The 24,973-nt window shown below is 58.2% G+C and overlaps 2 protein-coding genes across 3 annotated transcripts in view; both read right to left on the minus strand.

Annotated features, from left to right (window-relative positions):
* Positions 1-221: 221 nt before the first annotated feature.
* GNAT1 (G protein subunit alpha transducin 1) lies at positions 222-3,634 on the minus strand. Its single transcript, XM_046637541.1, has 8 exons — positions 3,529-3,634; positions 2,227-2,232; positions 1,943-2,112; positions 1,692-1,849; positions 1,473-1,601; positions 1,110-1,239; positions 648-801; positions 222-524 (listed from the first exon to the last, which is right to left on the minus strand). The coding sequence occupies exons 1-8, from the start codon at positions 3,632-3,634 to the stop codon at positions 334-336; spliced, it is 1,044 nt and encodes a 347-aa protein (XP_046493497.1). The 3' UTR covers positions 222-333.
* A 2,490-nt stretch (positions 3,635-6,124) lies between these two features.
* SEMA3F (semaphorin 3F) overlaps positions 6,125-24,973 on the minus strand; it is a 29,763-nt gene continuing 10,914 nt past the window's right edge. The window contains exons 3-19 of one of the 2 annotated variants that reach the window (XM_046684727.1): positions 17,022-17,182; positions 16,857-16,919; positions 16,618-16,737; positions 15,811-15,903; positions 14,157-14,250; positions 12,715-12,834; positions 12,096-12,235; positions 11,862-11,976; positions 11,627-11,696; positions 11,315-11,459; positions 10,029-10,251; positions 9,303-9,391; positions 9,129-9,170; positions 8,786-8,943; positions 8,530-8,597; positions 8,115-8,248; positions 6,125-7,462 (exon numbers count right to left, since the gene is read on the minus strand). In XM_046684727.1, coding sequence (XP_046540683.1) covers positions 7,052-7,462; positions 8,115-8,248; positions 8,530-8,597; positions 8,786-8,943; positions 9,129-9,170; positions 9,303-9,391; positions 10,029-10,251; positions 11,315-11,459; positions 11,627-11,696; positions 11,862-11,976; positions 12,096-12,235; positions 12,715-12,834; positions 14,157-14,250; positions 15,811-15,903; positions 16,618-16,737; positions 16,857-16,919; positions 17,022-17,182 — 2,246 coding nt within the window. In that variant the 3' untranslated portion in view covers positions 6,125-7,051. The remainder of the gene's footprint in view (positions 7,463-8,114; positions 8,249-8,529; positions 8,598-8,785; positions 8,944-9,128; positions 9,171-9,302; positions 9,392-10,028; positions 10,252-11,314; positions 11,460-11,626; positions 11,697-11,861; positions 11,977-12,095; positions 12,236-12,714; positions 12,835-14,156; positions 14,251-15,810; positions 15,904-16,617; positions 16,738-16,856; positions 16,920-17,021; positions 17,183-24,973) is intronic. The other variant, XM_046684735.1, reaches the window with a different exon arrangement.

A 24,973-nucleotide genomic window follows, 5' to 3' on the forward strand; every position in this document is an offset into this window, starting at 1 on the left:
ATGTCAACATCCTTGAGCCCCAAAATAATTTGGCTTAGGCTGAGAGACATGTGGAGGTGGGTTTGGAAGCAGTGACACCTGGGGATCTGGGCGGGGTCAAGAGATATTAAGTAGGTGGGACTTGTGACCCAGGGGAGGGACCTGTGGCAGTGGGGTGGAACCTGAGGAACCAGGGTGGGGCCTAGAAGCAGTAGAGTCCAGGCAGTGCTGTGAGTCTGGAGAGCTGGGGCGAGGTCTGCTGTAGTGATGTGGGGTGGGGAGCCGAGGACCGGGCTTGGGGTACTGAGACAAAGGGGCACGACAGGGAGCATCCGGGCCCGCGAGGGGCCCACCTCAGAAGAGGCCGCAATCTTTCAGGTTCTCCTTGATGATGATGTCGGTGACAGCGTCGAAGACAAACTTGACGTTCTGCGTGTCGGTGGCGCACGTCATATGGGAATAGATCTCCTTCACGTCGCGTCGCATGTTGAGCTCGAGGAACTGCACCTTGATGTAGTTGCCCGCGTCCTCGTAGGTGTTGGGCCCTGGCGGGGGAGGGGGCTATCACTCCCTGCGGATCCTTCCCGCAGCGCCGCGCGGGGAGCGCAGGCCGAGGTCGAGCGTGGGGTTGGGGCGCCGCCTGGCGGCCGGGCCGGGGGGGGTCTCACCGTTGTAGTCCGGGAAGCAGATGCTGAGGTGCGCCTTTTTTATCTTCTCCGAGAAAACGTCCTTCTTGTTGAGGAAGAGCACGATGGACGTGGTGGCGAAGTAGCGGTGGTTGCAGATGCTGTTGAACAGGTGCAGGCTCTCGTGCATGCGGTTCTGAGGAGGGCAGAGGCTGTCAGGCACCACGGGGAGAGACGGGCAGCTGCCCCCCGCGCGGCCTCGGCCGACGAGCCGACCCCTCCTCTCTGGGCTCTGGGGCACCCGGGGCCTCCCCGCTCTGACAGCCCCAAGTCTTCCAGGGTCCCCCTCAGCGGGGCTGCTGGCTGCCTCCTCTCCTGCTTCAGACAGCTCTGGAACGAATATCCCCTCGCAGACGCTCCGGCTTCCGCAACACTGACTCCCGCTTCCCGTAGGCGGGCAGCTCCGCCTCCCCCCTCAACACACAGGCCCTGCTTGGCACTCACCACTTCATCATCCTCCACTAGCACCATGTCGTAGGCGCTCAGTGCCGCAATGAAGATGATGCAGGTTACACCCTCGAAGCAGTGGATCCACTTCTTGCGCTCCGAGCGCTGTCCACCAACATCGAACATCCTGCCAGGCCATTGGCGCCTGAACCCACGCATCCAGGCCTCTGGACGTGCCCACAGGCATCCCCTCGCCTCCTAATGCCGGCTGGGGGGTGCTCAGAGGGGACTGGCATCTGAAGGGCCGGGCCTTTCCGCGGGCAGGGTGTCTCAGAAGGGGCAGGGTCTCTAGTAGGGACGGGGCCTCGGGGCGGTAAACTCGTGGGTAGGCCCCGGGAGTGAGAGCGAGGGTGGTTGTACCGGAAGTTGAGGTCCTTGAAGGAGAACTGCGTCTCAATGATGCCCGTGGTCTTGACACGCGAGCGCAGCACGTCCTGCTCAGTGGGCACATAGCCCGGGGTTACCAGGCGCTCCAGGTCGGAGAGGTAGCTGCGGGAGACCCCGGGGTGTGGGTGGGGTTGGGTGGAGGGGGTGTGACAGGACCCTGCCCGCACCCCCGCGCCCTGCCTGTGCGCTCACTAGCCAGCGGAGTCGTTGAGCTGGTACTCCGAGGCGCGATCAAAACAGGCCTGAATACCCGAGTCCTTCCACAGTCGCTGGATGATGTCCGACATCTCTTTGGGCATCGTGCCCTCTTCGATGGTGTCTGCCATGTGCATCAGCTTCCGGGCATCGTCCTGGGGTCAGGGCGGGAGTGGTTGGTGTGACCGTGGGCCCAGCCCTGGGCCTCGAGTACCCAGAGGCCCTGCTCAGCCCGCCTCCTGGCACACCTGGCGCGCAGAGTCTCCGTATTGGATGTTGAGCGTAGTCATGGCGCGCACGATGGCCAGGATGGACTGCAGCGTGTTGCCGTAGATGATGGCAATGAACTCGAGGCACTCTTCCAGCGAGTACCCATCCTGGTGGATAATCCTGCGGCCGAGGTGAACCGGGTCAGCGACTCATGGGCGGCTGGGGAAGGACAGGCCCCATTCACGCGCCCATCCCCAGGGTCCTGGGACCGGCAGGGGTACTCACTTCATCTGCTTGACAATGGTGCTCTTCCCGGACTCACCTGCACCTGGAAGGGAAGCCCCGGTGCCTCAGAGCCACGCTGACCGCACCTCCCCCAATTCCACCCGCCCGCCCCCACCCCCTCCCCGGGAAGCCCGGAAGATGGCTAGGGGGACACAGGGCTTAAGCCCAACCCCCAGTCCCACCTGTTTTCCCCCCACCCCTCAAAGATTCTGATACCCTGGCAGAAAAACTTTTGTAAATATCAGGAGTGACGGAGAGGGGCTGACGAGGGGCATCAGCGACCTCAACTGTGCTGGCGAGCCTCGAAGATGCTGATATACGAAGTCTTTATTAGTCTGAGACCAAAATAAAGACAAACTGGAGCGCCACCTTGTGAAGAGTTCTTGTACTGCACGCACGAGATTATTTGAGCTGGGTCAACCCCTGCTTTTCATCTGAGGTGGGAGGGGAGTGTCTCCAAGAGGCTCAAAGGGAATTAGCACCTTTGGGTCGGGGAGAGGACAGAGTTGACATCCCCTCTGAGCCTGCTCTCGCGAGGGCGTTGGGCGTAGTTAATGGGATTTCTGGTTTAGCTTCTCTGTCTTCCCCAGGATAGTCTGTCTTGGTCCCTCTGCCCACATCCAGCTGCCTGACTGGACCCTGGAGAGCCTGCGGGGGAGCCTGCACTACCCTCTCAAAGCAGCTCCTTCTTTCCTTCTTCCCTTTGGGGGGAGGCAGTGGCCTCGAGGCACTGGGTCAGCCTCATCTCCCCTCACTACTCATGGGACCAGGGACATGGCTTTCTCTATCCCCCAATGGGCATTAGTACCCCTCTACCCCCTTTAGCTGCTTTGCAGGTCTGCCAACAATAAAACGCTGGAAGCTGGGGGTCATTGTCTGTGGATCTGAGCAGTCCTAGAGGCTACCCACTCCCAGGAGCACCGTGACCTTGTCCTTCCCAAGGGAGCAGCCCTATTGTGGGGCTACCAAGGAGACCCCTCATTTCTGAGCCCTTCCCAGAAGGCCCATCAAGTGGAAGGCTGAAGCTTGAGGGAGCCCAGCCAGGGTACAAGTGTGCCTCATACACACATCTGCACAAAAATGTGGTTGGCACACACTTCTCCCGAGGGGAGGTTGCCTGAGGGAGGGCCCTCTGGAGAGGGGTCTGTGGGACACCCAGCCTTGGGGAACAGGAGTATTGCCTATCAGGCCAATCCCTGCCAGGGCTCCCACTCTGTTCCCTGCCTTGTTGCAGGCTCATTCTTCTTCCCAGGTTACCCCTGCTTCACAGAAGGGCCACCTGCCTGCCCCTGGGCCTATGCCCTGGTGGCAATGGCCCCACTTGGGCCCACACCCCTACCCAGAAGCAGAAGTTTCACGGTTCGAGCATCCTTCTCAGCATCTTCTTTCAGCTTCTTTTCCAGCTCCCTTGAGTGCTTCTCCTCCGCACTGGCCCCAGCTCCCATGGTTCCAGCAGCAGGTGAAGGAACACGGTGGTCAGGTGGCTCTTCTGGATGGAGGGGATCCCCAGAGCCAGGCTCAGGTCAGCCTCTGGCCTCCCCAGACACCCTTCTGGCCCTAGGACTGGCAACCAACTGGCTCTCCACAGACCTGTGCGGGCCCTGGTGGGGCTGCTTAGTGGGATTTGGGAGCTGGAGGTATCCCAGAGCCAATCAGGGACAAGGACAGGTGAATCCAGCTCAGCCCCCAGCCCTTCTAATCAGGCTGGCATGGCCCCAATCCCTCAACTGCTGACTCTGCACTCCCCTCTACCCGCCCAACACTCCAGGAAAGATCCTGGAGACAGTCCAGCCCCTACCCTAGAGCAGGGAGATAAGTTTGGTAGGGTCCAGCCTCAGAAAGGGGAGGATAGGGCCTCGAGCCCCAGGAGCGGGGACAATAGAGGGTGGGGCTGGCAGCGGGGAGTAGAGGCAGAAGCATGAGCGGAGAGCCTGCCCCCTACCCAGCACTGGGCTCAGCACTGCTCCTTAGCATGTTGTAAGCTCACACTGGCCCTGGGGGGTGGGTGCCCCATCATCAGCTCCATTTTACTGATGAGGAAGTGGAGGCTCAGAGAGTCACACAGTGGGAGGTGATTGAAAAGGGCTGGGTGACTCTGGGCCAGGGTTCCATGGTCTGCAGGGAGTCAAGAGGAAAAAGTGGACCCTACGTTTGCCCGGTACCAAGGGCTGGATCTGACCTGGGCAGGGCCTCTACATGCCTCCATGATTCCAATGGGCTTGGGTGGGCGTGCATGTCTGCTGTGTGCCTGGCTGTGTGTGTCTATCCTTTCCTGGCACCAACCAAGGCTATGACATGACACATATTTGTCAGTATATACTTGTGTGTACACGTTTGTGTGTTTGTGCTTTTGTGAGTGCATGTTTATGTGCAAGTGTGCGCAAATGTGTAGATGTACTTTTGTGAATTTCTCTTCATGTGTACAGTGTTCATATGTGTTCATTGCTGTGCTTGTGTGGATTAACATGTGTGCATATGTGTGTGTGAATGTACACCTGCATGTACACGTGCAATGTGTGTTGGTGCGCGCTGGCCTGTGTTTGTGCCTGTGTGCATGTACATTTATGCATGTGTATGCCTGTATATGTACACACTTGTGTGCGCCTGTGCCTGTGTGTACATGTGTACTCAAGTGCAACAAAGTCTCTGATCTGCAGAGGTGGTCAGGCTCTTCAAGAGAATGTTTTGCAGGCCTGTTGTCAGATGGGGAAACTGAGTTCCAGAGCGGGTTTGGTGTTCTCAGGGGCATGGAGGGGTGGAGCTCATCTACCCTGTTCCTGTTCTGTCCCCAGTGGGTACTTGGGACCTGCCTAGGTGTATCTCTAGGGCACGTCTGCCTCAGTATCAAGGGTCTGTGTGTGGGCTCAGATGGGACAGGGTGGGCTGCCGGGCAGAAGTGGTTCCATTGAGCCACAGTGTTGAGCTCCCAGGCTCTGGAGGTTTCCCACCTCCCATCAGAGGCCCTCCCTGGGCTCTCAGGGCCTCCTGGCTGGACTCCCTCCTGGAAACCTGGCTGCCTTTTAGTACTCAACTCTGTTGCATACCCAAGAGACCACAAGGGGGTGCCAGGGCCCCAGTTACTGAGCATTGAAGACTGTCCCTAAACATGTGGGAAGTGGATACCGGCTCCTACTATTAACTGGTGGCTTCACTATCTACCCTGTTGGATGAGAGGGATCTGTCCAGGAGCAACAGATCATTTGTGTCACTTTCAGCCTTCAGGTTCCATCCATCCTCCACCTCCCACATTGCAAGTGGGCCCTGGGGGTCTCTGCAGCCCCTTATATACTCCTGAGGGGTTTGGGGTGGTACAGGAGCCCAGGATTGCTAAACCAGCAAAAACCTGGTTTCTATATATTGGGTTTATTTAAAGTAGTCAGGCCAATCCACTGCCTCCCAGTCTCCACCTGGCTCCTCTTACCTGCCAGGTATAGCCCTAAGCCCTGCTAGATCCCTGACCTCCCCAGCTCTTAGCTTCCCCTGCCAAGGCTTGACTCATTAATTTGGTCCAGGGCCCCCAGCCCCACTTCCTTCTCTCCTGCAGCTCCCCATCTCTCCTCCTTGCCTTCCCCACTTCTGGACATTTGCTCATGCTGGGCCCTCTGCTGAGAGCTGGCTGGAAGGAGGCAGGAAGAATGGGAATTTTATCGACTCTCAGGGCGGAGGAAGCTGGACTGTGAGGGCTGTGGCTTTGTCTTGCCAGTTCTGAGTCCTTAGTGCCCAGGACAAGGCCAGACACAAAGCCAGGTGAGAAAGCAGCATTGAATAATGATCAAACAGTTGAATGAGTGAATGAAAGTGAATGGAATGAGTGAATGAGTGAAGAGGTGTGGGAACTGGTGGCCAGGCCACATGGTGGGGGGATCAGGAGAGACAGAATCTGGGCACAGGCTGGACCCCCATCCTCCCTCCTCTGCCAAGGAGAAAAGCCAAAGTCCAGTCCCAGAGCCAGTGTTTATTAGCAAGATGGAACCCAAGGGCAGCTGTGGCCTGAGCAGCAGAGGGCCACCAGGAGCCCCTACCCACCTACCCAACTGCCCCCCAGAGCTATTTACACCCATCACCTGAAGTGGTGGGCAGAAGGGAACCCTGAAGAGCTGCTGCAGGCCCCAAGCCTCCACCATGCCCCCCTCCCCCAGCCCTTCCTGCTCCTGGCCTCTCTGCTATTCTCCCAGGCCCTGGGTCACAGTGGCCCAGAAAAAGCAGAGGTAGAGTGGCCAGGAAGGGAGGGAGGAGGGGCTGGAGGTGCTGCAGCACCCAGGTGGGGCTCTTCTCCTGTCCCCAATAAATACAGAATAAATACCCGGGAAGGGGCTGGCCTTGACTGAGTGCCCCCCTCCCAGGCAGGGGCTGGCATCCTGTGACCACCTCTTCTTCCCTTCTCTGAGTGCATCTGAGCCCCCACCCCCCACCCCGAGTCTCCGAAGCAGTCCTCGCATCCACATCTATGCCAGCGGCACAGGTTGACAGCACACATTGACAAAGGTGTACAGTCCATGCCGCATCCAGGTAGAGCTTGCTCCCTCCGTGTCCTGTAGATCCCAGTGGTGGTGTCGAGCAGGTAGACTCCCAGCTGAGTCTAGGGACTGTGTAGTCCTGGCCTGGCCCTGCTAACTGGCTGGGCCTGGTTTGGTGGGCTCTGTTTTCTGCCATCTCTGACCAGCATGGGTTTAAGTTCTGGGTGATGCTGCCGCTGAGGCAGGCTATATACAACCCACCAATAAATACTGTCTTTGCAGGGGCAGGGTGTGTATAGAATATAGATATTTTATATATTTATATATATTTATATATATATATATCTTTTATATTAAAAGAGACAAGGGCTAGGCTGGCCCATGGCAGGGCGCAGACAGCTGGCCTCATGTGTCCGGCGGGTGGTGGCGGCGGTTCCGGGGCTTTTTCTGGTCCTGGGGTTCAGGAGGCCGGGGTGCCCCTGGGGCATCCCTGGGGCTGGGGGGCACGTGGCGCCAGTAGCCCTGGCAGTACTGGTGGATGAGGCCCACTTCTGGCTGGGCCAGCAGCTGGGCCAGCTCCTGGTAAGGGGGCGTGGGGAGGCCAGCGCCTGCAGGTGGAGGGGCGCTCACAGCTGGTGGTGGGAAGAGGGCAGCATGGACAGCGTCCCGGCCCAGTACATGCAGCTGCACTCGTGTGACGACATGCTTGAAGTTGTTCTCGGTGGCTGTGCAGGAGTAGAGGCCGCGGTCCCCGAGCTGCAGGGCACGAAGCAGCAAGCCCTGCTCTGTGCGCAGGAAGCGGTCCTCTGCACGGATCTGCAGGGGTAGGGGGCGGGGGCTCAGGGACTGTTTGACCACTCTGCTGCCCCAGCCAGCTCCCTGATCAGACCACCTTTGTGGCCAATCCATGTAGGGGTACCCATGTGGAATTTCCATATACCAAGAAAAACCACATAACATTTGAAGAAGGCACCAATACACATTTCCATTTCAGGAGGGATGACCATAAGGGGATTCTGTACAATGAGAGAATTTTGGAGCATATACACAGAACTTCTATTTAATGAGAATACTCAATTGGGGCACCCTCATGGAGTTTCCATATAAAAAAGGATGCCTTGGAAGTGTTCCCTTAAAATGAGGGCTACCCCACAGAATGTCCATATACTGGAACTCAACCAAGTGACGTTTCCACACAACGAGGTGTACTTCCAGTGGAGAACACACCTGGAATTTTCATGTAAAGAGGCATGCCTATAAATGTTTTCATATACCATGGAAACTCGACAGCGTTTCCATATAACTAGTCGCCCAAATGATTTCCATGTAGGGAAAGGAGTTTGGAAGGGCTTTCTTAGAACGAGGGCTGCCCCAGATTGGCCCTATGCCACATTCCACCCACGTGGAATTTCTACTGTACAAGGGACGCCTGCATCCACAGCGAGGACTGTGGGGCACAGGAAATCACCTCACGACGCCGGTCACTGGGATCTCGCTGGAACAGCCACTTAACAGTTGCCTGGGGTGAGCGGGGCTGGCACTCAAGGAAGGCTGCACTGCCCGCCACACCATACTGCACCGACTCCACGGCATTCTTGTTGGCTGTAGAACAAGAGGGCGCTGTGGGGAAGCAGCATTGCCTCTGGGCAGACTGCAGGCTAGCAAGGGGCAGCACTGAGGGGCGCATACAGGACACCCATTCATAAAGGCAGGGCTGGCCATCAGGCATCCACTTCTTGAGGGGGTGGCTAGGGACATCCTATCTCCAAAACCCTGAGCCCCCTCACCCCTATGAACCATGGGAGAATCCTTCCAGTGGGGGACCCTGCGAGCAGCTGGGTGGGCTGCCGAGGGCTCCACACTGTGATGCACAGCACACTCACCATTGGAGTTGAACCCACGGCACTGCCTGATGGGGTTCCCGTGCCGGACGTCCTGCCGGCGGCTCCGCCTGGTGAGGATAGCTCCTGAAGGAGTATTCTCAAGGAAGCTTCCCCCCAGGTGCCTGTACCCCTAAGACTCGAGGGTAGGATGTCTCACCCATAGACTTCCCCCGGGTAATATCACCTCCATCTCCAAACACCCAGGACAGGGCCCTGCATCTGGTGGCTAAAGTTCCAAGGATCTGGGGGTCCACACCTCTTGGAGGATGCTGTGTAGCGGGAACAGGCCTGGCCATCCCAGGCGCAGTAGGGGTCCCGGGCGAGGCAGCAGTCGGCACAAGCAGCCCCATAAGCCTGGCAGCGGTGTAGGCTCAGGTGTGTGACACCCACGGCTGAGGCCACGTACAGTTGTTGCTGGAGGTGGGGGTAGGGGATCGTCAATTCCTAGGCCCCACAGTCAGCCCCCATCAGGAGCCAGTTGGGTTGGGTTCCTTCCCTTCCTATTCTGTGCCTCAGTTTCCCTATCGCTGTGCTAAGGGCATGACCCCAAGGCGAAGCAAACTGCAATGCCACCCCCAGCCCACCTCGCCAAAACTCACTCTCTTGGAAGAGATGGTCATGGTCTTAACGGGTGCTGGATCCTGGAAGAATATAAGGGTCAGCTTGGGACCCTGGGGGTCTCCTCCCTGCCCTGACCTTGAAATCTGAGGTCAGGAGCTGGTACTGAGGAGGGCCAGGGTGAGGAAGACAGGACTGGATCGTGTCACACCCACCTTGAAGACCTCCACCTCCTCCAGCATGAGCTCCTCCATCTCCTGGTCATCCTTGGGCAGCACAATGACCTTCTGCACTGTCCCGCGGTCTGGAACGGGCCGAGCAGGGCCTCAGTGGGGCTGAGGACGCTGGGGAAGGGGCACCAGCCTCAGGCCCTTCCCCCACCAGGGCACCCCCACCCCCCCGGAGGGCAGTGGAGAAGGAGCTCTGTGCCAGGGTTGAAGAGTTTCCCACCAGGATGAGGGGAAGAGGTCTGAGAGGAGTGGCCCAGGATTAGGGGGTCACAGCCAGGGTCTGCCCCTCCCACCCCAGACCCTCATTTGGGCACTGCTGAGAACAGGACACTGGAGGTATTCCTCTGTGTTGAGTGAGGCTGGAACTGAGGTGGCTGCACTAGCAAGTGTGCACCTGAGAGCATGTGTGTCAGTATTTGGATCAATGTATCCTGGAGGTGTCTGCCACCTGTCCCCGCTTTCCTGACCATACAAGGGTCCCCAGGTGCCCAGTGTCCCTGCTCTCCCAGCCCCCAAGGATGGGGATGGGAGTTTCCCCATCCCCTAGTCTGTTATCCTGGCAATAGGGAGAAGGCTCCAAAGGATGAAGGTGGCAGAGTTGACCTTGACAAGCCTGTAGCAACCCCCAGCAAGGCAGGTCCCAGCCCCATGGATCAGCACCCTCCACCCAGTGGGCCCAGCGTGGGAGGGGCTGGGAGCAGCAGTGGGTACCTGTGCCCAGGAAAAGCACCTCATAGCGCCCATCAGCTGCATCCACCTGGTCCACAGCAACAGTGGTGAGCCGGTAGGGAGCACCTGTGCGGACCACCAGGGGCCTCCGCTGCAGAGGGTACACAGCCTGGTACATGAGTGGGTGGCTGCGCATGAAGTTGATGACTTCATCAGGATAGTCCTTGGTGGACTTCATGGATGGTGTGAAGGTTCCACCAGGGCACTGCAGGCAGGTGATGAGCATCAGGCCCAGGCCACCTGGGCATGGCTCGCTGGACCCATTAGCTTCAGGAGAAACCTCTGCTCTGTCTGTCCCGACTACCTCCACCTGCTCTGCTCCTCAGAACCCCCATCCAGGCTTTTGTCTTACACCCAGTCTCTACAGGTCCTCCTTCAGCCAAAGTCCCAAGGTCCCACATGGCCAAATACCATGATCACTTCCCTGGCCTCATGTGCCATGACCTTGTGGCAGTGCTCAGCAGAGCTGACCACTCCCTTTCCACGTCATCATCCCCACCCAGTTGTCTCCTTCCTCTCTGGCTATTCCTCCAGTCTCCTCCCCGCCCCCCACCCCTGCTCAGTGGGACTGCAGGCCCTAGTTCCTTTAACACCCTAGGCATGCTCTACTCCTTCCCTGATGCTGTTCCCTCTGCCTGCTCCCCACCCTTGCCAGCCTAACTCCAGCCCATCCTTCCAGCCTCCAAGTTCATCTCTGGGGGGAAGCCTTCCCTGACCTCTGCTGAGACAACCTTCCTGCTTCCAGCCCTGACCACATGGAGTAGTAACTGCCCACTGTGTTTGATCAGATCATGTTGCTCTCCTGCTTACTCCTGCAGTGGCCCATGTCACACCAAGATCAAGTGGATCACCTCCCACCCTGCCCTGCTCACCCTCACCTCCTTGCCTACTGTTAGCCAGCTATGCTGACATCCAGCCTGCCCCACAGCTCTGCCATGAAGACTCTTCCCTCCAACTTTCAGCTCCCAAACAGCACCCTGAGGGAGCAGCCTGTCACACCCAGCCCACCATCTTTGTTTCAGGATCCTGGCTGGGTCCCTTCACAGCCTGACCCTGTGTGTAAATGGTGTTTTTTGTGTTTGTGTGTGTTTTTTTTTAATTTCAGCTTTATTGAGGGTAAATCGTGGGTTTATATGTGTGTATGGTCCACCTCTCCCTCCTAGCTGTGAGCTCCATGATGGTGGGGCCCATGTCTGCAAAGGGCCTGGCCCAGAGCAGGCCTCGTGGAAGGAGAGGAAGGGGAGAGGCGGAGTGAGTGGGGTCCTCACCGTGCCGGGCCGTGGGTAGGGCATCTTCCCTGAGAAGGGCATCCACTGGTAGTTGGGGCCCTCTTTGTGGGCAAAGGGCCCATTGAAGACCATGCGAATGTCAGCCATGGAGTAGACACACACAGCAGAGCCTCGGAACACGGAGCTGCGGGTAGGACAGGCTGCTGCTGTGAGTAGGGCAGACCTTTGGCCCAGGGTCCCTCCCCAGCCTGCTCCCACCCCACAGCTCGCCATCAGGCTGGGGTCCTCCACGAGTCATAGCCCCCCAACCCAGCCACCCTCCACCACTGCTGGCCCCAGCCCCAGCCTCACCCCGAGGAGGTAAAGACAGCGTAAATGACTGGATTCCTCACATCCTGGGTCTGCTGGACAAACACATCCTCTGGGGACAGAGGGAGAAGGTGCTGGGAAGGTACCCAGCCCTAGGAGCCCCAGGGCCCTGCCCACTCCTGCCCAGGGGAGCCCACCAAATGCACCCTGACCACCCATCCAGGCTCCATCCCTCCCATAGTAGCCACAGGACTCCACCTGCCTGCTGGGTACTCACGGAGCTCATCGAAGTGAGTCTCAATGCCATCCTCGCCTGGCACGGAGCAGACTAGCCGTGCCTTCAGGAATGTGCTCCACTTGTTGACCAGGCAGCAGTGGCCACCATCATCATTCTAGGGGGCAGGGGGCCAGATCAGATCAGCTTACTCACCCCCAAGACTCTGCTGGTGGACTGACAGAGCAAGGAACGAGTCTGGAAAGGGGGCCACATGGGGGCCCTGCCAGTGCCTACCAGGCAGATCCGTCCAATTCGGGCATACACAGCGGGGCTCTGCGGCGCCTCTGCGGACCGCTCACGGAAGAAGAAGTAGAGCTTGTCGTCATTGCGCTCAGCGCTGTCGGGGACGAGCTCAGCGTGGATGAAGGAAGGCTCTGCAGGTGGGCAGGGGTTCACTGAGTGAGCCCTCCTCCAACATGCCTCTTTCCCCATCACAATTCCCAGCCAGGCAGAGGAACAGCCCTAATTCTTCCCCAGACAAGAAACTACCCCTGCCCTAGCCAGGCATAGGGCCAAAAATTACCCCACGAGAGGTTTTTTTTTTTTTTGAGGAAGATTAGCCCTGAGCGAACATCTGCCGCCAATCCTCTTCTCTTTGCTGAGGAAGACTGGCCCTGAGCTAACATCTGTGCCCATCTTCCTCTACTTTATATGTGGGACACCTGCCACAGCATGGCTTGCCAGGCAGTGTGATGTCCACACCCGGGATCCAAACCGGCGAACCCTGGGCCGCCGAAGCAGAACGTGCACACTTAACCACTATGCCACCAGGCTGGCCCCAAGAGCTTCTTTATGATTCCCCTGACACATCCCAGACACACTGCCCACTGAAGGTCTTGTAGGTTGTGCTCACCATTGAGCCACCGGGAGTTGTACTGATCTGTGCGCATGGCTGTCTGCTTTCCAAGCGTGCGGAAGATGGCTGCATCGGTGCCCATGAAGTCGATGTACACACCAGCATAGAGTTCCTCGTCTGTGGGTGGGCCGGTGGGTCAGTCAGGGGGACCGCCCTTTGATAGGACCACAACACAGCCCAAATGACCTCCAAGGCAGGGTCCTGTCTCCCCCTCAGGCTCCCCAGGGCACGATCCTATCACCGGTGGGGTGCTGGCTCTGGGAGGACTGGGATTAGTAGCAATTAGCTCTGACTAGTAGCAAGAGCCAATTGCTGTGGTGTAAATACTCCCACCACGGCTGATTTCAAGCTACTAACCTGAGGTCACTGAAAGTGGAGTTGGGAAGAGCTGCCAACAGTATAGTATTTCCACCCCACAGATAAAACAGATGTCAATAACCTCAAGAGCAGAGATAATAATAAAATAGTGGTAAAATAATTAGGAAGTAATGAGTTTTGAGTATTTTTACCTTTGTTTTTAAAGTAATTTATTTAATTCTAAGTTTATAGAATGTTTAATAATAGCTATGTTTAACAGTTAGCTCACAAAATACCTGAAAATTTAACAACCATGCTGGCTCCAGCACTCCACTCATGTCTTCCCTCTAGACTCCCCAGGGCAGGCCCAGTCTTCCCCCATCAGACTCCCTGGTCTGGGCTCTGCCATCAGGCTAGGAACCTTATCACTCACCAAGAGGGGAAGGATAATGCCTACCCTCTGCCCCGGGGCCTTTCCCAGGCTTGGAGGTGGCACAGCGCCCTGCAGCTGCTCTGAGAGGCAGACCGGGTTGGGCAGCCAGAAAACAGGCAGAGTGCAGGGGCCAGGGTCAGTGGTGGACTCACCCCACCGGGAGGCAGGGGCAGCAGCTGCTCTAGAGGCCCCAGGCAGGACCCCTCCTCAGAGAACATTCCCCCAACTCTCCCAGACACCTGGCCAGACCAGAAACAAACTCCCCCGAGCTGGTCACAGGGCCAGGACCTCCATTGGTGCTTCCTTGTGGGCCTTTCTCAGCCTCCAGAACCGAGAACATGTTATGGGACCACCTGCCTTATACTACCCCTAGTACAGACTCAGCTCATCTTCTCTTCCGGGTGCCTGCAGCCGGGAGAATTCTGGCCTTTGCATGAACCACACTGTGGATTTCAGAGTAGGATCTGGTCCCCTTGGCACTCCATCTGAGAGGCTGGATGGAGGCTTACACCACCTTGTTTCCGCCCCTCAGTTCACACTAGGGTCTGGTCTGTACCCCTCTCCCTGCCAAGTGGGGCCCAATTGAGGAGGTTCAGGGACGGCATGTTCACTATCTCAGCCCTGGGGTGTGTTGGTACCATGCCCCCCACTCCAGAGGCAGAGGCCACACCTTCAGGCTGTAGAACCAGGGTGGGGTGGGGGCACTCACTGATGAGGGCTGAGGCTGTGTCCAGCTTGGGGTCGTACGGACACTTGCCCTTCCCTGACTCGAGTCTCTCAGGCTCCAGGTAGAAGATGTAATCCTGCAGGGCAGAGGGGGGCTCAGCATCGTCCAAGCTGGTCCCAGAGCCGGAAAGGGCAAGGGTCATCCCAGGGTGAGAGCGAGTCCCCAGGGACACTCCTGAAGCCACCTCCCTTCAATCCCCACATCTCTTTGGGTTTTAACTGTCTAGCCAGGTCTTCCGGGGTAGGGCCATGCTGAAAGTTCCAAGGGAGGGATTTCCTGATCCCAGGTCTCAGATAAGACCTGGGAATCAAGTCTCAGAGGACTCTGCTTTGGGGGCCATGAGAGGGGCATGGGATGGGCTTATAGGGGCCGAAGCCCGTCCATGCCCACTGGTTCTGGAAGACTTTGGCCATAGCCCCCTTGGGCCACAGAAGCACAACTGTGAGCTGTGGCTGCCTGTCCTGGGCCAAGAAGGGGCTGCCAAATTGACCAAGGTAGGAGGTACCGGCCAAGGGCCTGGGATCCTGTCCTCTGCCATAAGGTCCCTCCAGGTCAGAGGGCTCTGAAGCCACTGCTTCCCCAGGCTTTGTGCCCTACCTGCGGTCCTCAGGACAGACTAATAGGCCATGGCCCTTTTCCTGCCCCTCAGCAGAGCCCCCAGCTCCACATGTCTCCCTAGAGAGCCAGGAATTGAGGGGTCCAGCCCAGACCACATGGAATTCACAAAGCCCCCTGTGCCTCCCAGCCCAGCCTGAAGATGCCAGGAAGAAGGTTGGTGGAGGCACTGGGACCAGGGTGAGCTCATGGGAAGAAGGGAGGGAAAGCAGGGAGGCACAGAGGCAGGAAGAAGGCGGCAGCAGGTGGCAGGGATGGCGATGGGAAGGTGTACACAGGCCCGCTTCCAGTTCCACTCTGCACACATGACTTCCTGCACACGTGGGGCTACACACAAAGCATGGCAAACATCACTGGCAGCACACGGAACCCACTGCTCACGCCCTAGGCACCACACACGCAGAGTCTGAGCAGTCCCACTTTTCAGCACTCCCTGCCACAGACACTCATGCTCAAGTGCCCACTTGCTCTATCATTCACCGGCAGCCCCAGCCCCCCCAGCCCAGTCCCAGGTCATGACTAGTGGACAGACAGCTCTGTCCCTCCCACCCCCGGGGAAGAGAGCCCCAAGCATGTGAGTGTGCAGGACACCTGTGTCAACCGATGACCCATGGGAGGCATGGGGCATGGGCACCTGAAAATAATGTGTCAGACCGTACACATGTGCCATGTTTCCACTCTGGGTACTAAGAAAGATTTGGGTTTGAGAGTACACAACATGTGCCCAAGAGTATGTTGGTGTGTACCCATGTGTGTCTACACATGTGTTATGAGACTAAGGCACAGCTGTCCCCAGGGCTCCTGTCTTCCCCACCTGGTGGCTTCATGATTTCTTGCCTGCAGGGGTCACATTGAGGTTGACATGAATCCAACTGGGAACGCCTTCAGAGCCTGAGGGCACTAGAGGGGAAGGAGTGGGGTTGGGGGCCCAGAGATAGAGGGAAGACTGCGGGGAAGCTGGCCTAGGTACAGATTCCTGGCTGGCAGTACTGCCTGGAGGGCCTGGAGGGATGAGGCCCACCTGGCGTGGGGCCGTGGGCGTCGGGCGGAAGGTACCATCCGTGGCTCTGTTGCCTCGGCCTCTGACCACCTGCATCTGGGTCCAGGACATGGCCTGAGAAGATGAGGAACAAGGGTTAGAGCCAAGGGTGGAAGGGGCTGGGGGAGCGGACTTGGGCTGCCAGTCTCTCACACCACACGTGCCAGGCACACACGTGAGCACTTGGGCCCCCAGAGTACATATATGCACCTGTAGGTGCACACACACATACAGCTTGGTGCACGCCTGCACACATGTGTCCCTTTGGTCCAATCACTTTCACACATGCTCTACAAGGTGGCACCAGCTCACACACATGCCCACATGGAAATGGAAAAGGGCAGAAGCGGGCAGGGTGGGGCAGAGCTGAGGAAGTGGCAACTCTCCCCCAGGTTGTGGGACAGAAGCTGATCCAGGCATCCAGTCTCCTGAGGCTGAGGCCCCCTCCAGGCCCCCTGGCTTAGCTGCAGGGGCACGGTCCACAGGCATAGCCAAGAGAACTACTGCCAGATATGGAGCAAGTGCTTACTATGTGCCAGGCACAGTGCTAAGAGCTTTGGGAGTGTTAGCTCACTGCCTTCTCCTCACACCAACCTGTGAGAAAGGCAGCTATTAGCCCCACTTTCAGGTGAGAAACTGAGGCTCTGAGAGGTGTAAGGAGTCACTCACCCAAGGTCACAGGGCTGGGAAGTGGCAAGGCTGGGGCTCAAGCCCATTCTCCCATCAGTGATAACCCTGGAATGTAGCCACCAATGGGGGCAGCAAAGGGCCTGGGTGGGTGGGGCTTACCTGGGCACGGCGGCCACGGTTTACGTAGGTACACATGGGGTTGTAGGCGCCGGTCCCACACACGTACAGGTGTGTGCGGTTCCAGGGCTGGATGAGCCTGACGAAGTTCCCACACTCACCCTGGGGTGGGAGGGAAAGCCAAAGAGGTACCCGGATGCCTGCCTGGCTCCACTGCCTCCCTGGGGTCACCTGCCCCACTCCCCATTTCCCATCCCACCTGTGGACCCCACCACACTCACGTTGCCATCCTTGCCTGAGAGCACGCACTCCTCAATGCGCTGTGGGGAGGCTGCCCAGTGGATCTGCAGAGATGGAGATCAGAGGGTACAGCCTGCTGGAGAAGGCCGCCAGCCCCGGGGCCCTGTGTCCCTCATCCCCCACCCAACATCTGGGCTGGCCCTTACAATGAGGGGCTCTCGGTTGATGTCGTGCAGGTCCAGGGATAGCACGTAGTCCTTGCTGCCCACATACATGCGGTCGTGGTCCTCGTCCTTGAGTAGGATCCGGTAGTCAGTTGTGTTGAGCAGGAAGTTAAAGAAGTGGGCAGTCCCTGTGGCCTTAAGCTCTGTGAGTGGAGGGCAGGGCAGCAGTTGGGACCCTCAGAGATCATCCAGCCATACCCACTTTGACAGAGGGGAGACCTCCACCACACAGTCATTTTAAACCCCCAGCTTCCCCTCCAGGGCCTACTTAGCTCCCTCTCTAGTCCCTGACATGCTGGAAGGAGAAAGTGGGACAGGTGGGCAGGCCAGGGTAGGGGCCACGCCCAAAGCTAAAGCCCTGATTCATCGGCAGCCCTAGCCGGTCTCTGGGTCCCAATGAAAGGGCAGTGGGCAAGGGCCAGGGCGTGTGATGGCATCAAAGAGCCTTTATTCAGGTGGGGGTTAATGCTCCTATGCTCAGGGTGGGGCCAGCTTCCCACAGGGGCCTAAAAGGGTTAACGAGCAGGGGAGTGGGGGGCAGGTACATCCAGGACAGCCTGCAGATGCTGGAACAGAGCCAGGATGCCCTGTCCTCACCCCAGCTGCCCACCAGACAGAGGGCAAAGCTGGCACACAGCAAGGTCCCACCTTGTCTGAGTAGGTTAGCCAGGACACCAGAAAGCCCTGCTGGAGCCATACTGCGTAACAGACTTTGGGTTTCCCTCAGATCTCACTGGGCTGCTAATGGTGGAATTCTCAGGCCACTTTGAACTAGCCAGGGACAGTCTTTCCCAGGAAAGAGACTCTCCCCCTAGTGCTGCAGTGTCCTGGGGCTGGGGGCAGGTTCCAGCTGATTACTCAGTTTCTCTTTTGCGTGAGTCTGGCAGCCTTGGCCCTCCCACCCCCAGGTTCCTGGGGGAAAGTCCTCCTTCCTGGGGATGAAGGACGGGAGGGAACTTAGCAGGTGAAAGGTCAATGACAGACATAGGACTCCAGGAAGCTTGGGAACTTTCCTCTGGGAGGGGGAGAGCCAAGGGGTCCCCTTGGTAAGCCCCTCCTCCAACCACCACCAGCTATTTTTAGCTCAGCAACAGGGGGAAGATTGTAATGAGGCTGATGAATATTCACCAGCACAGGAGGCTTGAGATGGCAGCACACAGAAGAGCACATGCATGTACGCACATGGCCCAGGTATGCACACATGCACACACATGTCCTGCACAAGATGAGGCATTCACCAAGGGGATCATCCATGTCCCATCTCCCCGCCCCACAGGTGGTAACCCATTCCACAGGTGGTAACCCATTTCACAGGGTCAATCAACGAGGAGGCGTGGAAAGGGAGAGCAGCTGGGAGCTGAGGCCCTAGACACTGCCTGAAGGTGGGACCAGCAGGTGACCCTATCCCATCAATCAAGGTCACCCTCCACTCAGGCAGCTGTCTCCAACTGGCCTGGCTGACCCTGACCCCTGCTGTGTGCTGGGGACCTTGGTGCAGAGTTGGAGGGGCTGTGCCTGAGAGCAGCTTTGGATGAGAGCTCCAGGATGAGATGGGTATGTGAGGTGGGCTGGGAGCCAAGGGACTCCCACAGCAGACCCACAGCCCCCGTCTGAGGGGCTGGGAGACAACCAAAGGCCTTGCCCTGCGCAGCCCTGACTACATGGTGTCAAAAGAATACAGGTGATGACCTTGGCCAACCGCTGGGACGCAGGGACGCCGAGGGATCAAAGGGCCGATCCCTGCCTGGCTACGGCCTCACCCGCCTGTCCGGCGGTGCCTCTGAAGTCCTGGGCAGGGCAGTCTGGGCACCTGTCCTGCACCTGTTGTTGGGCTACTCGGAGTCCCCCGCCTGGCCACCCAACCATAGTGACAACAGGAAAGTAAATACTCCCATACCCCCAGGGCCAGGAAGTGGCCAGAGAGGAAGTGGGGCTGCCAGCAGAGCCCCCCCAGACTGGGACAGCCCGCCAGGGGTTATTTATACCCTGGCTGGGGGCATGGCCTTCGTTGTGCCCTTACCCGTCCTGCTGGGCTAGGGGCATTCGGGGGGCAATAGAGGGGAGGGAGGCAGAGGCTCAAGTGGGCATCTTCGGACACAGGCATCTGGGGTGGGGGAAAGCTCCAAACATCGAGTCCCTGGGATGCAACCAGCCATAATCCCTGCCCACCATCCCTGCCCAGCCTTGGGCCTCTACAATCTGGACCCTCCTCCTCTGCCGTGCCATAACTCCCAGTGCCCAAGCCCCAAGTTCAAGTCTCCTTCCCCATCTCAAAGCCCCAGCTCTCCAGGCTCCACCACCTTCTGCGAGAAAGGCAAGAGGGAGACCACTCAGCAGATGAGGAAACTGACACCTACATGGGAAGCAGGAGACTAGCCTTGATCTGACACTCTACCTCTCAATCCTCCACACCCCCCTCTACCCCTGGGTAGAGGTGGGGATGGAGGGAGCCTCTCACTTAGTCATCAAGCATCTACTACGTGCAAAGTCCTATGCTCACAACATCCAATTTCCAGATGAGGACATTGAGGCACAGAGAAGGGAAGTGACATGCCACAGTGTACAGCGGGGGGTGGGGGGTGGGGGTGGGGGTGGGGGTGGGTGGGATTCCCACCCAGGTCCAGGACCTTTTGGGTCGAAGGAGGGGGAAGCCCAGGCAAAGCCAGTCTTGGTGGTAGACTGCCTGCTGAGAGGGCCAGGGCAGGAAGATGACTCGCACTCCCTCGACAGGGCACATGACTCAGGACCCTCGGGATCCCTCCCAGTGACCACAGGATATGGCATCAATGGCTCTGTTGTCACAGGATGTGATGTTTTTGTCACTGTGGAAACTGTGGTGGGGGTGGGGAGACCCCATGAGGCTGTGTGGGGTGGGGAAGGGGTAGGACCAAGGGTCAGGAATCTTTGACTTTGGCATGGACTTCACGACCCCAGCTGGGGCACTCTGGCTCTCTGAGCCTCAGTACCCACCCCTAGTACTAACATTCAAGGTGATCCTGGAGTGGGGGTCCTGCTCTGATCTCAGGGAAATGCTGACAGCTGAACATTCCTTGGGTCCTCCCCAACCTGTCCTTCATGAGCTGACTCTGACTTACAGGGCAGAGGACAGTGGGAGCAGGTCCCAAGTTCTTTCTCCATGGAAGCAGGCTCCCAGATGTTACCATCTCTTGGAGATATCCACCCTCAGTCCAATCCCGGTTACCCCATTTCCTAGTGCTGGAGTGGGGAGCAGAGAGGGCAATGGGGCAGGAAGGGGCTTCCTGATGACTCATCCCCAATCCACAGGAGCAGAGTAAACCCTGAACAATCCATCCAAACCCAGCCTACAGAGGGGAAACTGAGGTGGAGAAGGGCAGGAGTTTTCCAGGGTCCTAGAGCGAATTGGGTGTAGGGCTCTGGCCTTATCAACTCATGGCTGGAGTGCTTATCTCACTCATGTCAGATTGTAGGAAAGAATCCAAACAAGGGGCCCCAGGACAGCCCTGCACGCCCAGCTCCAGACAGGAAGGCTGAGCTCCGGGGAAGAATGGTGCTCACCTCAGGTCACAGGGTAAGGAGTGAAACTGGCGTCTTTCCTCCACCACCCCCACCACAGGGCAAAGGAATTGGGGGCCTTCAAGTGGCCCTGGTGTCCTGCTCTGACACCTGTGGTGTTAGCAGGGCTAGATCCCACTAGCACCCAGCCTCCCTAAGAAGCAGGGACTTGGGGCAAGGCATCAGTGTTTATAGGGGGGAGGGCTGACATAGACCTAGCCTGGCCATGTCCTCAGGCCAGTCCCTACCTCTGCTCTACTTGTCCCAGGCCCAGTTCTGGTAGCAGGAGTGTCACCCCTCCCCCATGCCCTGGTAATACCAATAGAGGGGCGGGGGAGCGATCGAGGGTTCTGTAGGTGTCGGGACTCAAGTCTGGATAAGCTTTGACCTTGGAGAGGGCAGGTGGATGCCTGGGTGAAGCATCCTGGGAAAGGCTCTCCACCTCCATACCCTCACCAGGCTGGGCACAAGTTGGGTGGGGCGACATCCGGGAAGGCTTTTCCCGTCATTGGGAAGGAAGAGCCTTTTCTGGCATCAGATACCTCATTTCCGCAGCCATTCCCAGCCTCTAGCACTCCCTATGGCCATTAGATACTCAGGGTCCCAGCCCAGAATGGCCTGGCAAAGGTCCAGAGGCAGGAACATTCTCAGTGGACAGAGGACTTAATCCTGGGGGTCTCCGTTTCCTCATCTCTGGGAAGCAGCTGATGATGCCTTGCTTTAAAGGAGGTAGTGGGCAAGGACAGCACTGAGGAGGCGTGTCTGAGGTCCTCACCCGCAGACTGCAAGTGGGCGGCCCCTGACCCCTGCTGCCCGTCTCTAGGACACCAGGTCTATTGCTAGTGAGGCAGGGGCTGCTGCAAAAACCAGGGTCTTGGAGCAGAGGTGGGCACCCCACCCCCTTGGTTACAGCCCCACAAAGCAGCAGGCCCTGACTGACAGCATCACCTCCTCTGGTGGTGCTTGGGTACTAGGGGGTGATAGACAGGTCCCTGAAGCCCAGCCCTGACCTCTGACCTCATGTGGGCTAGTGCAGCCCTAATGCCTGGGCAGAGAAATGAGACTGGGGGTGGGGATGGGGGTGCTAGCCAGGGTCTTTGTCAGTGCTTCATCTTCCTGCCCTTCTGAGGAGGGAAACTGAGGTGGACAAGGAGAAGGTAGCAGTGGCAGCAGCAGGAGCGGCAGGGTTCAGCCAGCCACTGACACTCGCTGTGGGCTCTAGGGAGGGGTGGCCCACAGCCCCTTTAGCACTCTCCCAAAGCTGCAAGGGGCCCCAGAGGAAGGCCAGGAGCTGGGCTGGCCCCCTGGCTCCGGGCCTAATCCTCTTTTAATGAGCGGCCAGCCGGAAGGCCTCAGCCCCTGGCCACAGCCCTAAAACACTGGGAGCCCCAGGCAGGCTGAGCTGGGGGCAGGGCAGCCTCAAAGCCTTTGCATGCACCTTTGCCCCTGCTCAGCACACCCACCCAATATCCCAATGCCAAGACCCCAACACAAGCCAGGCCAACCCAGGGCCCCAGCATCTGACAGCTGCCTTGTGCTCCCACAGACCCTCTCTTGGGCATTTACCAATTGTTCAGGTCTAGGTCCCACATGGGGCCAGGCAGGGACACTGTCACTGCTGATCCAGGGGCTGGCTCTCCTAGTCCCTTTTCCCCTCAGGATGTTCTGGATAGAAATCACTAGAAGCCAGACCCAGGGTTTTACCTTGGGCTTCAGGGCCTCCTCCCTGGGGGGGTAGGTTCCAGGTTCCTCTGGCCCCAAGCCCCTCAATATCTGTCCCCTGCAGTCCCATCCCTGGGCCAGGCTCTCCAGATTAGAGACGCAGAGGCCTCCCCAAGAGTGATACACACTTGCCCCCCATCCCCTAGGCAGGTGAGCCAGGTCGGTGCCAACAAAACCAATTACAGCCGCTCTCACCCAATTAGCAACTAATTATGGCCTCGTGGTCCATTCAACATAATTAACATGTAAATGACTCGGCGTGTTTATATTCAATAACTGCTCTGATTGAATTTAATTTAAATGTCTGCACTGGGGACCCAGTTACCGTATTTCACCACCTAGAGCTGCCTCTTTCTGGGAATGTCCTCTCCTGCAAGGGAGAAGGACCCAAGGCCAGCATGGAGGGTGAAGGGGCAGGCGCCACGACACTGGCCCAGCCCTGGTGAGGGCAGGGATGGTTGAGTCCCTGCATCCCTGACACTCCTATCCCGGGGTACAGGGAGGTGGTGAGGTCGGAAGAGCCCACAGTGGAACCCTCAAGATGGGAAATACTCTGGAACAAGGGGCCCCTTCTTAAAGGCCACTGTAAACATCCCAGCTGTTCAGTAAACATTAAGCCGAGCTGAGCTGGAGTCACCCAGCTGGGCTAAAGCTCTGCCATCAGCTTCCCTCCCATTTCAGGGGCTGAGGGCCGGGGCCGGGGGCCAGTAGGCCTAAGCCTGCTGTTCCCACGCCCGTTCCGCTCCAGCGCCCACCTGCTCCACCCAGGAGAGCACAGGCTGGGGGCACAGCTCATCCTGACCCAGGAAAAGTCAGGAGGGAAGGGGCAGCAGGGTCACTCCCTGGCACACACGCCAGGTGGAAACCAGAGGTTCTACATCTCTCTCCCTAAGGATGTCCAGTGACTTTCGACCATTTTGTCCCAGCAGATAGGAGGCTCTCCAGTCTAGGTGCCTCCACTGATCTCTGTCCACCCCCAGGGCCCATGGCACTTGATCATTCTAGATCTGGGCTGGTGGCTCAGGGGTCCAGGAGGTCCTACATGGACACTTAACGGCATGCATGGCTGCCTATGAGAACACCTTTGGGCATTCACCGGCCAGGCAGAGTTCAGAGCTCTAGCCCAGCTTGGAAATGACACAGTGTAGTCAAGAAAACTGGCCTGGAGGGGCAGGGAGGCTGGGTGCATGGAGTGGAAGGAGGGGGCCTAGGCCAGGCAAGCAGCTTACACAAGAATGTGCCCCAAGGTGCCGACCTGGTGGTGCAGCAGTTAAGTGTGCACATCCTGCCTCGGTGGCCCGGGGTTCGCTGGCTGGGATCCCGGGTGCGGACATGGCACCACTCAGCAAGCCATGCTGTGGTAGGTGTCCCACATATAAAGTAGAGGAAGGTGGGCATGGATGCGAGCTCAGGGCCAGTCTTCCTCAGCAAAACAAAAGAGGAAGATTGGTAGCAATTAGCTCAGGGCTAATCTTCCTAAAAAAAAAAAAAAAAAGAATGTGCCCCAAGAAGTGTGAAGGGGGTGGGCAGAGGGGTTGGTGCTGAGGGGGAGGGTCGTATTGATCCATTTCTTGGGTAGGGAGAGCAGATCAGCACCTCCAGTTCCACAGGCCTCAGGGGCCCACCCCTCCTCCCACATTCCAGACCTGGCCCGGAAACCCCTCACTCCTTCCTCTGCCACCTCCTCCTCCCTGTGACTGCAAAAGATAACAAACTCTCCATGGCTCATTTACTCCGATAAATCAACCAGACAGACAGGCCAGGATGGGCCCAACAAGCTGGTGGGCGTCAAGACCCTCCCCCTGCCTTGGGCTCAGCCCCCATCTCTGGCACCCTCCTCGGATGCCTAGGGTCCCTGGAGCCCCTTCACATCACCCACTCAGAGATTCCCAGGATGTCCTAGTCTTAGTCCCCTCCTCAACACTCAAATGGGGAAACTGAGGCACCATGCAGACAGATGTGTGCTCAGGGTCAGCCTTGGGGGATACAGTGAGGCTGAGTTGGGAGCCCAGGAAGAACTCAGCCAGTCAATGGTCCAGGAAGGCAGTGAGTACTGCACACAGGCCTGGTGCTGGGACAGGAGAGTGTTAAATGACAGTGCAGGCAGCCCTGGGTAGAGGCCCCCTGGAGTGCCACCCACTCAACCTCAGGTGCTGCAGGAGCCCACGAGGCCCCCACATTGTAGCTGCTGCTCTGCCAATTGTAGCGTATGACCCACAGGAGCCAACCATGCTGGCTGAGCAGCAGGTACACAGGCAGCAGACTCTGCCCTTGGAGGGAAGTGAGAGGATCAGCACTGAGCCCTAAGTGGGAAGAAACAAGGCTCTTGGCTGGGGGCAGAGACCTCAGAGGAAAGAGCATGTCCGGGTAGGAAGCCAAGGAGAGGTCAGGATGGTGACGGGAGGGGGAGAGGCAAGGGGGGGATCGGGGAGAGGAAGGAAGGAAGAAGAGTGGGGGAAGGGGCTCTGGAGCTGAGGCCTCACGCTCCAAAGTCTTCCTGGTCCCTGGAGGGGCCTGCTGCTTTGGGGCTTTCTCTGTCCTGCAGAGATGTAGCAGATAGCCAGTAGTTGCCCCAGTGAGAATGCCACAAGTCAGCCTTGCTGAGCTCTCCCTCCCCCACAGTCTGGCCTCCTGGATCCCAGGCCAGCAGCCACCGCCCAGGCCCCATTCTTTGCTGG

The sequence above is a fragment of the Equus quagga genome, chromosome 1 (genome assembly GCF_021613505.1).
Source record: "Equus quagga isolate Etosha38 chromosome 1, UCLA_HA_Equagga_1.0, whole genome shotgun sequence".
Classification (NCBI taxonomy): Eukaryota; Metazoa; Chordata; class Mammalia; order Perissodactyla; family Equidae; genus Equus; species Equus quagga.

Coding starts and splice junctions, on each gene's coding strand:
- GNAT1 (XM_046637541.1), bottom strand. CDS start 3,634: ATGGGAGCTGGGGCCAGTGCGGAGGAGAAGCACTCAAGGGAGCTGGAA. Junction 1,602..1,691: donor CTCAACGACTCCGCTGGCTA/GTGAGCGCACAG, acceptor GGTCTCCCGCAG/CTACCTCTCCGACCTGGAGC. Junction 802..1,109: donor TAGTGGAGGATGATGAAGTG/GTGAGTGCCAAG, acceptor TGCCCTCCTCAG/AACCGCATGCACGAGAGCCT.